The sequence below is a fragment of the Siniperca chuatsi genome, linkage group LG21 (genome assembly GCF_020085105.1).
Source record: "Siniperca chuatsi isolate FFG_IHB_CAS linkage group LG21, ASM2008510v1, whole genome shotgun sequence".
In the NCBI taxonomy this organism is placed as follows: Eukaryota; Metazoa; Chordata; class Actinopteri; order Centrarchiformes; family Sinipercidae; genus Siniperca; species Siniperca chuatsi.
Genome location: NC_058062.1, coordinates 19,610,709 through 19,625,201, shown reverse-complemented (window position 1 = coordinate 19,625,201; position 14,493 = coordinate 19,610,709). Strand labels below are relative to the sequence as shown.

General features: G+C 40.1%; 1 protein-coding gene across 8 annotated transcripts in view; it reads left to right on the top strand.

The window, feature by feature from the left end:
• The window catches only part of LOC122868404 (thyroid hormone receptor alpha), a 113,137-nt gene that overhangs the window by 84,447 nt on the left and 14,197 nt on the right, over nucleotides 1-14,493 (top strand). For 5 of the 8 annotated variants that reach the window (XM_044180316.1, XM_044180315.1, XM_044180314.1 and 2 more), the window contains 3 exons: nucleotides 8,176-8,237; nucleotides 11,081-11,202; nucleotides 13,453-13,600. In XM_044180316.1, coding sequence (XP_044036251.1) covers nucleotides 8,176-8,237; nucleotides 11,081-11,202; nucleotides 13,453-13,600 — 332 coding nt within the window. Of the gene's footprint in view, nucleotides 1-4,351; nucleotides 4,809-8,175; nucleotides 8,238-11,080; nucleotides 11,203-13,452; nucleotides 13,601-14,493 lie in introns of those variants that run through there. The other 3 variants (XM_044180321.1, XM_044180320.1, XM_044180319.1) reach the window with 3 other exon arrangements.

Here is a 14,493-nt window from a genome sequence, read left to right as displayed (position 1 = left end):
ATATTCAAGCAATAGGCTATTTTATTTCATAAGGTAAATATTTAAACTCTTAAGGAAAATACTGATATTCTCTCTCTCTCTCTCTCTCTCTCTCTCTCTCTCTCTCATACACACACAAACACAGTAGGTGTAGTGCTATTTGTTCCAGACCAGAGCGCACATATGATGCACGTTTTGTTGTGGCTCGGTTATGTAACCGCTGTTGCTACGGTGGCAAGTTTACATACATTTATCAACTGTAACGGACCACATGATCAAATGTTAGACTGACTTTATGAATAGTTCCATCATGTTGAGAATATCACGCGGCAGTCAGCCAAACATTTAGCTAAGTAGTATTAGCAAGCTGGCCAAGCTGATGCTTTGCAAATGCATTATAAATACAGGCAAATGAACACAAGTAGTTTGTGTTTTGAATGATTTCATTTACTTACTCGTGCTGAGCGTATGACGCGGCATTAGAAACATCCATTCTGTGGAAAAGTTGCAGTGCGTGCAGAGGTCAGGCTCATCTAATAGGCTAGGCTATGAAAACGGAGCTACCAGTAAACAGGTTTTCATTTCCTGGAGGTGTTGTGGATGCAGCACAAGCTGGCCACGCTGATGCTTTGCAAATGCATTACAAATAAACTGTCAGAAGAGAGAATCATGAAAGACAGGATTGCTGCCTTTTCATCTCTGCTAGCTAACGTTAGCTAATTACAGAGTGCCGCTCAAAGGCTACCGGCAGCTACCGGCAACTTGAAAGGTGGAATGTTTTCTTGCGTGTTACTCTGCATGAGTTGACGTCGTTAATCAATCGACACACCTTAAATGTGAAACCCTGTGATGAAACGCCGCACTGTTTTTCTGTGTCTCGTCGTTAGCTAATTTCCAACCCTGATTGTAATCCATTCAGTCTAGCGTTTTGTTTTTTTGTTTTTTTGAATGGGCCTCTAGCAAAACAGTTGTCTGGACACCAGCACTGATAGTGACATAACACTGTGTGTGTGTGTGTGTGTGCGTGTGTGTGTGATCACCAGAGGAAAGCGACTGTATGAACCCTTTCAGAATCACTGAGGTCAGACCCCACAGAACTTGTTTTTTATGCTAACGATGCTGTTGATATGGCACTCACAGGGTTGTCACAGTCATGGGGGCTTTTGAACTTTTACACATGACAGGGTGGATTAGTGTGCGACATCACTCTGCTGCAACCAACTGGTTACTTAGTGTGTCTAACGGCAGCCATGTGATTTTGACAGGACAATAAACGTCTCGGCTAAGCACCAGAATTTAAAAGCAGCGCCTTGGCTTTCTTTTCTTTAACACAACATTTTCAATGCTGTTTTTGTACTCTTCAGTCAGTGAGGCATCTGACAGATAGCTGACGCTGTGGAATTTACCTTGAGGTGTTGCTAAAACTGTCAGTGAGTGGTTGAGGCCTGAAAAAAAAGGGTGACATTGTCAGTAAGATGGAAGACACGAGCGGAAGTGAGAGGAGGAGAGTAAATAAAGTAATGGTATGAAAGGAGACAACAAAGGGAGAGAGGACGAATCCAAAAGGAAATATTCACCATTTAAATGAAAGTGACATGTTCTCTGACAGTTAAAATATTCCGACAGTCCATACAGATAAAACAAAACATCCTGGAGGATTTAGTAATTAGTTTTTGTTTTTTTAATAATTGCACTGAATATCAGGCAACATTATTTAATGATCTAAGAACCTTTATTTGGAAATGTTTGCGGCGTGCTTTCCCGACCTACTGGTGCACTTTTAGTTTATAGTTTTTGCTTTGTCGTACCAATTCTTCATCAAGGATTTAGTGTCCTGTAAATAATGTCATTGGACCACTCTGTCTGTGTACCCAGTCTGTCTGTACTGATGTCCTTGTATTCCCTCTTGCCATTGCAGTTACAGCTATGCTAGATATAAATGTTTAATAGATTCCCTTCATGTTTCAAGCAAATCTATTATAAGGAGAGATTGCATTTATTACTTAATTTCATCCACAGTTGGTTTGGCTGGGCACCATTCTCTAGACCGGCTATTTCAGTAACAGGAGTATGCATTATGACTTGTCATTGCAGGATTCTGTCTGTTCTCAGGTTAACTATTGCATTGTTATCATAAAAAATTGGTAAAGACAGTGATTTCTATCTCAGGATGAATTGTAATAACTTTGGTGATACCTTGACTTTTTTTATCTAGCACCATCATCAGGTCAAATTTTTAATTTGTAATATCTGCAAAGCTAATGACTTTCCCATCAGCCTCAGCCATACTTTGCACTTTTTTGCTTTGATAAGCATTATACCAGCTAAACATCAACATGTTAGCATTGTCGCTGTTTGCATGTTGGCAGTAGACTCCTGGGGACTCACTACATTGAAAACCTATCAACGTCACTGGCCCTTGTACACTTTCAGACCAAACTGTCAATGATCGACCGCCAGTTGTATGCTTAGCGCTATACTGCTTTTTAAAAGTCATCAGAAATACCGGCAGACTCATTTCAATGAGGCGAAGGCGTCTTCCACAGACAATTGCAATACACCAGCACTTGGTAATTAGCTGCATCAGTTTCTGATTTAGAAATTTCTGTTTATGGTCTGTATCATGATTATCATAACTATTATTGCTACTGGTTCATGATATATTGCAAAACAGCAATTTTTCCATGCGTTTACAGATGCTGGGAATAAAGAAATCACACAAGCTGAAACAGTACAACAATCTAAGTAAATATTAAATTATAAAAAAATTTACGTAGGCTACATTACTGCCACCTAACCATGGTTGTAATTTTTTAAAGTATGAATCCATGCAGCCGATTATGAGATATAAACTTTTTGTGTATGTGGCGCCCCCTAGAGGTGAAAACTCCTGAACATGTGTCTCAAATTTCAGGTTGATATCTTAATGCGTTCATGACTAATTGCAAAAATTTTGAAATGACCTATTTTGATAAAAATTTATTGGTTGTATAATCAAAACGCATTGACATATTGAAATTTCTGCAGTTTTTGACGAGATGTCGAAAATAGGGTTTTGAGAAAATTGAGAAAAAGTAGCAAAGTTTTACATTTTTAGAGCAGAAGGCCAGTGGAGCAAAGATGCAGATGACATGAGAGATTACAGTGATGAAAGAATTTTGACTCTAGGTCAAGCCGTTTTTGAGATAATTTTGAAAATGTAAACTTGATTGTGACAGCGCCACCTTGAGGTCAATGAGTGTTATTTTATGTGCCTGAGTAGTGGGTGGAATTTGCAACCCACCTGACATATTTGGTGTTTCTAGATCTTACAGGTTTTGCTGGACAAACACTTTTAGTGGAGAAAAATAAGAAGAATGAGAACAGAATCAATACGGTTCCACCAGTGAGCTTCACTGCTTTGACCCATAATGAAAGTAGTATTATTTCTGTTGAAAATATAAAGTCAGAGCAGCAGAGTGGTGAGTATGACATGACCCTGTTGTTGTACTGATGGAATTAGTGTTGCGGAAATTTATATTATGCAAAATTTACCATGTAAGTCGCTTTAGTATAGATAAGTCCAACCCCCCTTGATGTTTTTATCCAGCCTTTTTTAGCAACCAACATTTTTGTTTGTGCCAGCCATGCCTCCAGCTACTATGGGAATACTTATATATTTTGAGAATTTACAGTTGAGGGTGCAATGTAGCCTTTATGCCATGCCTGAGATGAACCCTGTTAGTGTTCATGCAACAACACTGCTCATCTAGTTTTGTATCTAGCTGTAACTGTGGCCTTGACAATAACTGGTGATGAATACACTTGGAGCAAAAAGAGATCATAGAGCAGTCTAATTCAATTGATGAGATATCAAGCATCTCTTTGTCCTCACAAGACTTCACTCAGCAGTACTGGGGCGACGGCATCAGCCTGCTGTTATGTAATCAAGTTAGCATTAAAGGTGAGTTTGGATGTAGAGAGGCTTTTTTTTTTTTCTGGGAAACAAAATGAAAAGAGCAAAACAGAAATGAAGAGGGCATGAAGGGAGAAAGTGACGGGAGTAAAAATGTAAAAAATAACATGACAGGTGACAGAGATGGAGAGAGGGTGACGGAAGAACAGAGAAAGAGAAGAAGTGAACAAGTCAGGCGGTTGGGAGAAGAAAGATATTTTAAAATACAGAAAAGCAAAGACATGAAGTGATAGAGAGCGAGAGGGGTTGTACAAGGTAGACGGGAGCATGACAAGGTGTATTGTGATGACAGAGTATGTCACCGGGGGAGGAACTACACATGCACGCACAGACAGGCAGACAGGGAGGGAGACAGGGAGGTGGCGGGGAAGGCTGGATGACACCAACTAGAAGGGAGGGAGAGAGGGAGGGAGGGGGGGAGAGAGGGAAATAAACAGAGTAGCCATTCCTCCCAGCAGCAAGTCTGAGGCAGAAAGCAACTATTGCCTCAGATATCTCAGCTGATAGCAGCAGCTCGAGGCTCTGCTCGACTTTACTGTACTTTACTGGGATTGACGTGAGCGCTCAGGTCACTGGGAGGTTGGTGGTAGGGGATTTAAGGACCTGCACTTAGAGGTTTATAGAGCAATGAAAGCTGCTGTTAACCACACTCAGACTTATATACTCATGAAGAAGCGGAACGATCGTTATACTAATCAACTGGAGCAACATCAGTCTGTTTTCATGTAAAGAAGGCTGAACGGGACACATGTACTGACTCAACTAGACTGCTGGAAGGCTGGAACAGCAGAAAGAGCTGCTGGGTTACATTCTCTTCTGATATTCCTGGCAAAGGGAGCAACATGCATATATTACAGCCGTACTGCATCAACAGGTTGGTGTGATTGCGTGAATATATTTCTGTGTCTATTTGTGTGTTGAAAGTGGGCGTGTGCCACTGCTTACATTCCTATCCCGTACCCCATGTTCATGGCAAAGATAAAGTAAGAAATGTCTGTGTTGAGTGCAGAAGGGCTTGCCTTTGTTTCAGTTTGTATTATTGTCTTTGCTGTTTTTATTAGTCTTGAGTCTTCATAACAGTAGTCCACAAATTGAATTTCCAAATGAGTATCATATTAAAGTACTTTTATCTAATTAAAATTTAGCTAATACAACAAATCATCTACTTATTCACATGATTCTGGCAGTACTTTTCACAAACTAATTTGTTGCTATTCTTTTTGCTAAAGTGATTAGTAGGGAAACTCCCTCAAACCAGTACATTATGTTCATTTGGTGAGATTTCTGAAAATGGACATGCCTTATAAGTAGAGTAGGAGGGTCTGTAGCCTGACAATCTGCTGATGTAAATGTCCCTGTGTTTCTTCTTTTTTCTTTGTTTCATTCTGGGGGGGGGGGTGGTATCAGTTTTTAATGCATGTTATCAATTCTAAAAAGCCATGCTAACTTAACAGCAGAGCTTTTATCAAAGCTCCCACCCCATCACAGATTCTTCCAGCTCATGATCTTTCAGCTGATGCCTTCAGAATGGAGCTATAGACTGGCTCTTGCGTCGGTCGGTCTTTGCAACTGCAGCATTTGTTGCAACTGTAGTAGCATGTGTTCCCAGTGTGGTGTATTTAAAGCCACTATTTTTTATGGTCTTATGTAGCACTATTCAAAGCAGCATGCATTGCTGTCTGCCACAATGTATTTTTTGATGCTACTACTGGCGCACCAAAGTTTGACATTTTCAAAGTTAATACGCAGTGGCTTTAAAGCTGCACCACTCGATATTTTTAATAACAATGGATCAAATAACTATGTGATGTGAAAGGTGTCTGTTTGGATGTTGGTGTCTTTTTTACCATCTTGAAAATACAAGCGGAAAAGTTAAGATCCAGATATTTCCTTGAGGAGTTGTTGGAGACCAAAACAGAGCAAAAAAAGTGAGTGTGAATACTGGACTACTGGACAAAATTCCACTGGGATAATAATGTTTCTCTTTACCTTCTTCATGTGTAAATAAGCAGCTGTTTGCTAACACTCACCATAAAAATGTTAGAAGGTGGTAAATATGTCAGATGTTGTGTTTTCAGCTTGTTCTGCTGCCTCCTAGTGGCCAAAAATGAATTAAAGCAGCTTTAAATTGTACAGAGCATATTTTCTCTCAGTTGTTATTAAGATGTCTACTTCTTTTCACTCTAGATTGTAGTGTTATAGTGTTTTTTGTACTCACTATATGTCTGCTTTGACTCATGGCTCACAGCCAAATAATTGTTTCAATTGGTGTGTTTGCATAAATGGACACTAGACCACAGTTTTTACATACACAATTTGAGTAATTCCCTCATGTTGTGGAAGCATATGGTGGACATAGACCTGTCAACTCTGTCAAAAGCTCCATATGATGAAATGATAAATTTATGTTTATTGAAAATTCTGTTTGTTTTTAATGGATGCAGAAATGACAGTGTGGGTTTTTCTGTTATGGTTGCTCACCTCACAGTGGACCCAAGACCCGTGTAGACCCGTGTTACTGCCTGACCATGTGCACAGCAATAAAATTTAATGCATTTGCTCAACCGTGAAGAGCAGCAAGAACCAAGAAAGAGACGTCAGAGGATTTTTTTTTGGAGTGGGGGGGGGGGTTGGAAGAGGAAAGTGGATTTGACAGCCAGAGAGAGGAAGGGAGGGAGGAAGGGAAACGAGGGAGGATAGCGCTGTTACCTAATACTGCTGATGGAAGTTTAGGGAGGAAAGGAGAGGAGAGAGATGGGGTGAAGGAGAGGGAAGAACAGAAATGACTGGGAGGAAAGAAGGAAAGTTGAGGGAGCGGACAGAAAGAAATGGGGAGTAGCCAAAGTGAGAGAGAGAGGGAGAGAGAGAGAGAGAGAGAGAGAGATTTTATGAGGGGACAGGGGAAATGGGAATGGGAGGGGTGTGGCGCCAACAGTCATGCATAGGGATAGACAGAAAGGCAGGAAGAGAAGACTAATCCAAATCTGCCGCCAGGAGCAAATGCAGACTCCATCCTGTGAGAGTGACGAATCAACAGAGAATTATCGCCCAACTCTGCAGCTCTGCTTAGCTCGCTTCTTTTAGTTTTGTTTTTCAGCCTGCAAATGTTGCTCTCATTAGCCTTGTTTCTAGCAGGCAGCTGTTTTTAGCAAAAATGCTCTAATAAACCCACCGCACGCTACCTTTCAAGCGCCAAAAGGCAGACTGAGACAAAGTTAGCAACTATCTGGTGAAGAACCAGATTATTTTTCTCAGGAGTTTGTGAAGAGCAAAACAGAGCAGAAAGAATATTGAATGTGAATTTATCAGGTAATCCAAAATACGACTCCAAATGAACGATAATGTCGCTCCGTGTCTGCTGGATGTGTAAAGAGGCAGCTGTTGGCTAACACGTTAGCCATAATAACTTTCTATGGTGATATGTCAATGCTGTGTTTACAGCTTGTTCTGCTGCCACCAAGTGGCCAAAAAATCAATTGATGCAGCTTTAAGTTTAAGTGAGATGCTTTGTAATTGTAAGTCATTTATCAAGAAAAACGGCAAACATTCACTAGTTTCAGTTGAATGTAAGTTAAATTTCTTTGGGTTTTGGACTGTTGGCTGGACATAATAAGCACTTCGAAGATGTCACCTTGGGCTCTCAAAGATTGGGATGTTTTTTTGTTTGTTTTTTACTATTTTCGAACTATTTATAGACTAAATAATTAATCGAAAAAACAACAGATTAATCAACAATTAAAACAATAACTTAAATGTTAATGAGATAATTTATTGCAAACAAAACTTTTTTTCTTCTGTCATAAAATTGAGACAGTAGTGAAATTTGTTTGATAGCTGAGGAATTGATGATTAGTTAATATTATCCTGTGTAAGATTGTATCAATAGTACAACTGAATGACTAATTGTCGAAGCCATTTTATCAAGCAAAAAAGCCAAACGTTTCCTGCTTGTAGCTTCTCAAATGTGAGGATTCACTCCTTTTGGTCTGTTTTGCATCATTGCAAATTAAATATCTTTGGGATTTTGACTGTTGGTCGGATAAACAAGCAATTTATAGAACGTATGGATCCTCAAACTTTTCAGTGTTTTATTAACATTTTGTAAAATATACAGTGAACCAAGTAACAAAAAAATTGATTAATGGATAATTTGTTTTCATCACAGTCTTATCATGTTATCTTCTTTTTCACCTTGTAACATTGTTGCCCCCATCCCATCTTCTTTCTCTATTCCCTCCCAGTTGGCCAGATGTGCCAAAGAGAAAGAGTAAGAAGAGCCAGTGTTCGGTGAAGAGTATGTCTGGTAAGGATTTCTCATCACCGCCTTTGCCTCTTTGTGTTGTTGTCACCTTCAAACAAGCAAGTGAACACAATTCAGAACAGGTTTCTTCTTCTTCTTCTTATGACGCTCAGTCCTTTGATGTGCTGGCAGACTTGGCCAGTGTTCAGTGTAGCCCATCACTCCGCAGCTGGCTCCCCCGGGCTTTGAATGGTGTCCTAGGTGTCATTACTATGATAATCTCCTCCTCATCATTTGATATTTATATTATTTTTGTTCAGAGGCTTTGTTGAACACAAATTAGCTTACCAAGGTGCCCATAGCCTAAGCTTAAGGGATTTGTAGACAGGACTCTTAAAGGGTAATTCCGCTATCTTTAAACCTGGGCCCTATTTTTACATATTTTGGGGTCTAAATGACTAAACACAAAAAGGTTTGGAATTGGTCCAGTAGATCGCCTCAGCCGGCAGCCGCGAAACGGGCTGCAATGGCTGCAACGTAAACCTTGTGGGCAATTGCGGCCGTCAAAAGTACGTCCACTAAAAGTGCTTGTTTTGCCTTTGACAGGCTCAGATTGTTATTCTAAGTGTCTGACGACATTATGGAAAGGATCCCTACAGGGACAGACCTTTTTGTTAAAGAGTAAGATGACTTACTGACTCGCGAGATGTCAGAGCGAGAGTTCTCCTTGAGCGAGACTTCTGTTGCTGGTTAAACAAAAAGGATCTTACTCTGTAGTGTTAGTTCCTGTATTAAAAGCCCTGACAATCATTTTAAAAGGTTCCAGTCCAATCGAATTTTGATGATGGGGAAACCTTTTTGTTTATGTTTAAATGTAGTGTTTTCTTTAGTGCAGCCCTGTTTCGTTTGAATTTTTTGACACATTTTGAACCCAAATGTGAGCAGGCTTAACAGCATACAGTGAAGCATTAGGCATCAGGTCAAAAGCGTATGTGATGCCAGTTACTGTAGCTTGATTTGGCAAAAAAAAGTGTTGCGAGTGTTTTGTCCTGTTTTTGAAATCGGGGCCCATATTTATCAAAGTTCTGAGAATGATAGTTAAAGAGCCAACTTAGGGGTAAAAAAGTTATTCCCTGTAAGTGACGAATAAGACATATTTATCGAGCAGTTTACCCCTTTCTTACAGCAAAGTGTATAAGAAGAGCACCTCTAATGATCACTTGATTAATCACACGTATGTTCTGAGCAGGAATAGACAAGGATTTAACCTTCATCTGCCACATTGTTCATTCTTTAAAATAATCTTTATTTTCTCACTCGTGTTCTTCTTATATAAATTGCATTTCTTTGAAATCCCCTAATATCTCCAGGAGCAATCCAACTATTGAAAACAAGCGTGAAATTCAAAGAAATTGACTGAAATAAAAAAAAATTGAATTGTGCTGCTGATACAGTTTGTACAGTACATCACAGAAAATATCTAATATGAGGAATTTAGAACCAACTCATGGAAGATTGTTAATGAGTAAATTAAAACAAATCAAACATTGTTATATGTATTTCCTTGAATGAATAGTTTTTTTTAATGATGCATGGAAAATTCATGTCACACTGAAAAAAAATGTATTCAGTTATCAAAAACTAAGAGCTAAATAAATTGTCCTTGTAACAAAAGGTTTTCATTAAATTATGGCACAGTAAATGCGTACATAAAAAGGAAATACTTATAACAATGTGTATAGTATTTAGCTTTATTTCTTGGTTTGATTTGTTATTAATTTTAAATCGTCCATATAACAGTCACAAGTGCAGGCAAAAAGACAGATCGCAAAGATTGCAATCGCAGTCATTTGCACCCCTATCAAAAGTGCATCTGAAGATTTGCTTAAAAGGAAGCTGCAAATGGTGCCACTGATTGCATACCGCAGCCATCTAAGCCCCTACTCTTACACAACCTCTGGAACTATTTTTTAAATAATTTTTTAAATTTTAAAATATAAATACAGTCGAAGCTTTGTAAGAGAAATGAATGAAAGTTTTGCAGACAGTCTAGCTCGGCACTATGGATCTGCTTTCTCTGGCTTCATTAGTATGAGGAGAGTCACTCAATAAATCGCTCTTAGCGCTTTTGCTTTCCAGAAGCATCTAAGCGTGTGTGCGTATGTGTGTGTGTGTGTGTGTGTGTGTGTGTGTGTGTGTGTGTGTGTGAGACTGCGAGCAACTGCGATTGGGTGGTTGGGCTGTGTGTGTGTCTCAAGGTGTGTGTCGAGGTGGATGGCTTGCTTAGGCATTTCAGTGAATGCATGTCTGTGCTCTCCAAGAACTCTAAGGTGGGCAGTCTATTTGGGGAGAAAGCCCAGATGACTGTCAGTCTTTGTGCAACAACATGACAGCTTAGAGGTTAGAGTTCTAAAGAGGATAAGATTACATACATGTAGTGAGTGCGAGTTAAAAGGATCAAGAGGCTTTGAAAAACTTTTCATCTCTCAAGAGAAATAACGAAGCAAATGAAAAGTCAAGATGAAAAGCATATTTCATGATTTCTGGAAACTGTAAACCTCATAAGCTGGCATGATATCAGGTCTGTGTGTGCAGGAAAGACTGCCAGTCTTATATATATATGCTCCATCCTGTAACACAGTCTCTTGGGGCCCCTATGCACAGGAGCTTCGTTGAGGCCCCTGTGATAACACTCAGCCCCCTCCTCCCTCCCTCTCCTCCTTCCCCTCACCTTCTCCTCTCCTCCTCATCGCCACCATTCTTCTTCTCTTCCTCTCCGGCCCCTCCCTTGTCATCTCACCTCATCATCCTCACCGTCCACCCGACCTCCCTCGCTCGTACTCATCGTTCACCCTTCTCTCATTCCACCCTGTCTTCCTCTTCAACCTCCTCCTCCTCTCCTATAGCTCTTAGTGTCTCTGTTCCAGGGTACATCCCCAGTTACCTGGAGAAGGATGAGCCGTGCGTGGTGTGTGGGGACAAAGCGACTGGCTACCACTACCGCTGCATCACCTGCGAGGGTTGCAAGGTAGAACATCTCCCTTTCTAAATGATCTCTGACACAAGAGGGCAGATCAGGTGAGAGTGGAACTGACTAAACCCCTTAGAGAAATGCTCAATAAGAGAAATACTCAATATATAGAGTTTGGTTTGTGGTGTTTTTTTCTTTAGCCTTTCCAAAACCAGACATACAAGAGCTAAAAACGGAAGAATTGTATTAGCCAGCGTGTTTATCTGCTCTAACGTAACCTGCTAATGCCTGGCTAACTAGCTTACTACCTACAGTAGTAACCTTACCCTTCCAAGGCATTTCATGCTACATTATTATGTGGGGTTAAAAGAGGCAACATTCATGACTAGAACATCCACAGTCAGTCCTGGATGCTACTATATCAGAATGTAGGCTAATGTTAGCAGCTCTGTCCTGCTCTTTATTGGATTTGGGAAAGTGCACACCCCGGCTAAACTCTTTATCCGAGATAGCGTTACGTTCACCAAACACATCAGTTTCGGTTAGTCCTCATAAAAGCCTTTTTTTTCTTGCAACATTAAAAGTAAAACATACTGTTTTAAAAATGTTAAAGTCTAACCCCTGTCTTGTTTAAGTATTTAAGCTAAGCAGATAAACATGTTACAATCAAATAACATATTTCTATTACTAGGACAGACTAGCTCTACACTTCATTAAAAGAACAATGCTGTTTCTTTATTTCCACGTCTTCTACATGGATCATCAGCTGGTGAGGACGTCGACTTTTTGCAGCTTTAGCCTCAGTCTTTTAGCACAGTATAATTTTAATATAAAAAAAGTGTACATTTAAGACGTCTTTATAGGGTTCTCCTTTTAAAACAAGAGGCGTGAAACATTAAAAAGTCAACTAAATAAAGAGTTTTCAACCAACTCATGAACCTCATGTTTGCTTGATTAGCTACAGCTGATCAGATCTGCACAAACAGGATTTTGATTATGTATTTCTTGTCTCATCTTATCTCCATCATTTGAGAAATGTGGCTCCAGCTCAAAATGACCGCTGGCAAGTATTTTGGAATTACATCTTTGACGTTTTGATTTCTCATGCTGTCTTTTGCCAGTACCACCCTTTGAGCCTTGAGGCTAATCAATGCTGGCAGAATTGTCTGAAGCTTTTTTAGTCGTCTGTCTCGCAGAACAAATGTACTTCAATTTCAACAAACATATCAGTTCATGCCGCCTTTCAGATGTGCCTCTGACACACAGCAATCTGTGATTCTCTTCTGTGATTCTCCTGTCTGCTGTTTTTGCACACTATAGTCAAAGCTGAAGAGAACTGTAATAAGCCTGCATACAAATATCACAGATAAGGCCTATGCACTGGTGGTGCTGAAGTTCAGAATTCAGGTTTGATACTTAAGCTTCAAAATGAATTGACTGTAACTTTTGTTGTCTGTATTGTGTATTATCATCCAGTAAATAAGGCCTAAAGCAAAACAGAACATTATTTTCCTTTTTAAAAAATGTATTCTTGCTTACTACACTGTACAGCAATGACTTGGCAGGAGGCAGGGTGTTGGTATTCTGTTGAGGAGAGGTTTATTATCCAATGATTGGCGCCCCGTAGAGCAGCCTGTCCACGGTCTCTAAAAATGACTTCAGCTATTCTCAAACCATCCTGCCGCACTCACACGTTTAACGTTTCCCTCAGGGGATACACAAAACCCAAGAGAGTCTTATTGGATTGATATTATGTTATTATTGGGAAAGCTGCTTTTTAGTTTTCATGGCTTTGCGAAAAAGAAAAGAAAAAAGTTTTTCTTTCTTGCTATGCAAGAAATGTATTTATTGGGATGTGGATTCAGAAGGATTTTACAAAATAGCAATGTTTCTTATCTGCCTCCCTGATGCTTCTCTGCTTAAAATCATTTCTTTGAAAACCATTTCCAGAGTGTGATTCTAATCAAACTGCTCCCCAACTGTCTTGTACAAAAGCGGTTACTGAGAGACATTCAGTCAGCCATCATTTCATTACTTAATCATTCTTGGCAAGCAGGATCGTGTCATGCAATCATCAGCCTGCCATGTGATAAGCCCCATTTAATGCACTTGTTTTATGCTAATCAAAACACAAGAATGTTTACTTGGTGGATTTCATTTTGAGGTTATGGAGTTGCGTACTTCCCTCAATCACTGAATGCTATCTCTGTGGTCTTTTGCACTTTTGCTCCTTTGTTTTCTTTCTTTATTTTAATGTCCCTCCCTTTGTCTTTTCTTCTCTTTCTCCGCTTCCTTTCCTCTCTTCAGGGTTTCTTCCGCAGGACCATCCAGAAGAACCTCCATCCATCTTACTCCTGTAAATATGAAGGCTGCTGCATCATCGACAAGATCACACGCAACCAGTGCCAGCTGTGCCGCTTTAAGAAGTGCATCTCTGTGGGCATGGCCATGGACTGTGAGTTATTATAAGCTCTTGTATTCTTATCACTAATAGTATTTACAAAGAGATCCATGAGGTTACGGCTGCTGCTGTCACTATGCAACTGTTGAAAATGTATTTGAAGCACAGAGCAAAAATATTTTTAGCCATGCTAGGGGCACAGCTCTATGGATGGCAATGTCGGTATGTCAGTCGGTCGGTCGGTCCGTCCACCACTTTGGTGCAGACATTCGTTGTCACCAAAGGTTTAATCCCGATCACTTTTGTGATCCCCTGACTGTTTCTCTAGCGCCACCATGAGGTTGATGTTTTTGGCTTTATGTTGAATGTCTTGACAACTATTGGATGGATTGCCATGAAATGTGGCACATACATTCACGTTCCCCTCAGAAATTGCTGTAATACCTTTGGCGATCCCTTAACTTCATCAAGTGCAATCATCAAGTCAGCTTTTAATTTGTCTGATACCACTTTGGTTTATGACTAAATACCTGCAAAACTACATTCCCATCAGTGTGAACTAGCAAATGTTAACATGCTAACATGCTAATCTAAGATGGTGAACATGGTAAACATCAGCATGTTAGTATTGTCATTGTGAGCATGTTAGCATGCTGACGTCCGCATTTAGCTCAAAGCAACATTTTGCCCTAACTGCTTGATTCCACCGGGCACGGCTTCCGGTTGCGACACGGCCACCAAAGCTGTTGTAATTCCACCAAATGCGCCACAGCATGATTTCAAAAGCGTCCCAGAAGCGGCTCTCCGCTCTGCTCCACAGAGAATACGTGCCTAGTCTACTTTTGCTAACCGACACAGAGCAGATCAAACCATGCAGGAAGTCAGACACAGAAACGGCATAGAGAATCAATTTTCAAAATAAAACTTCCTGTACAGACTCCTGATTG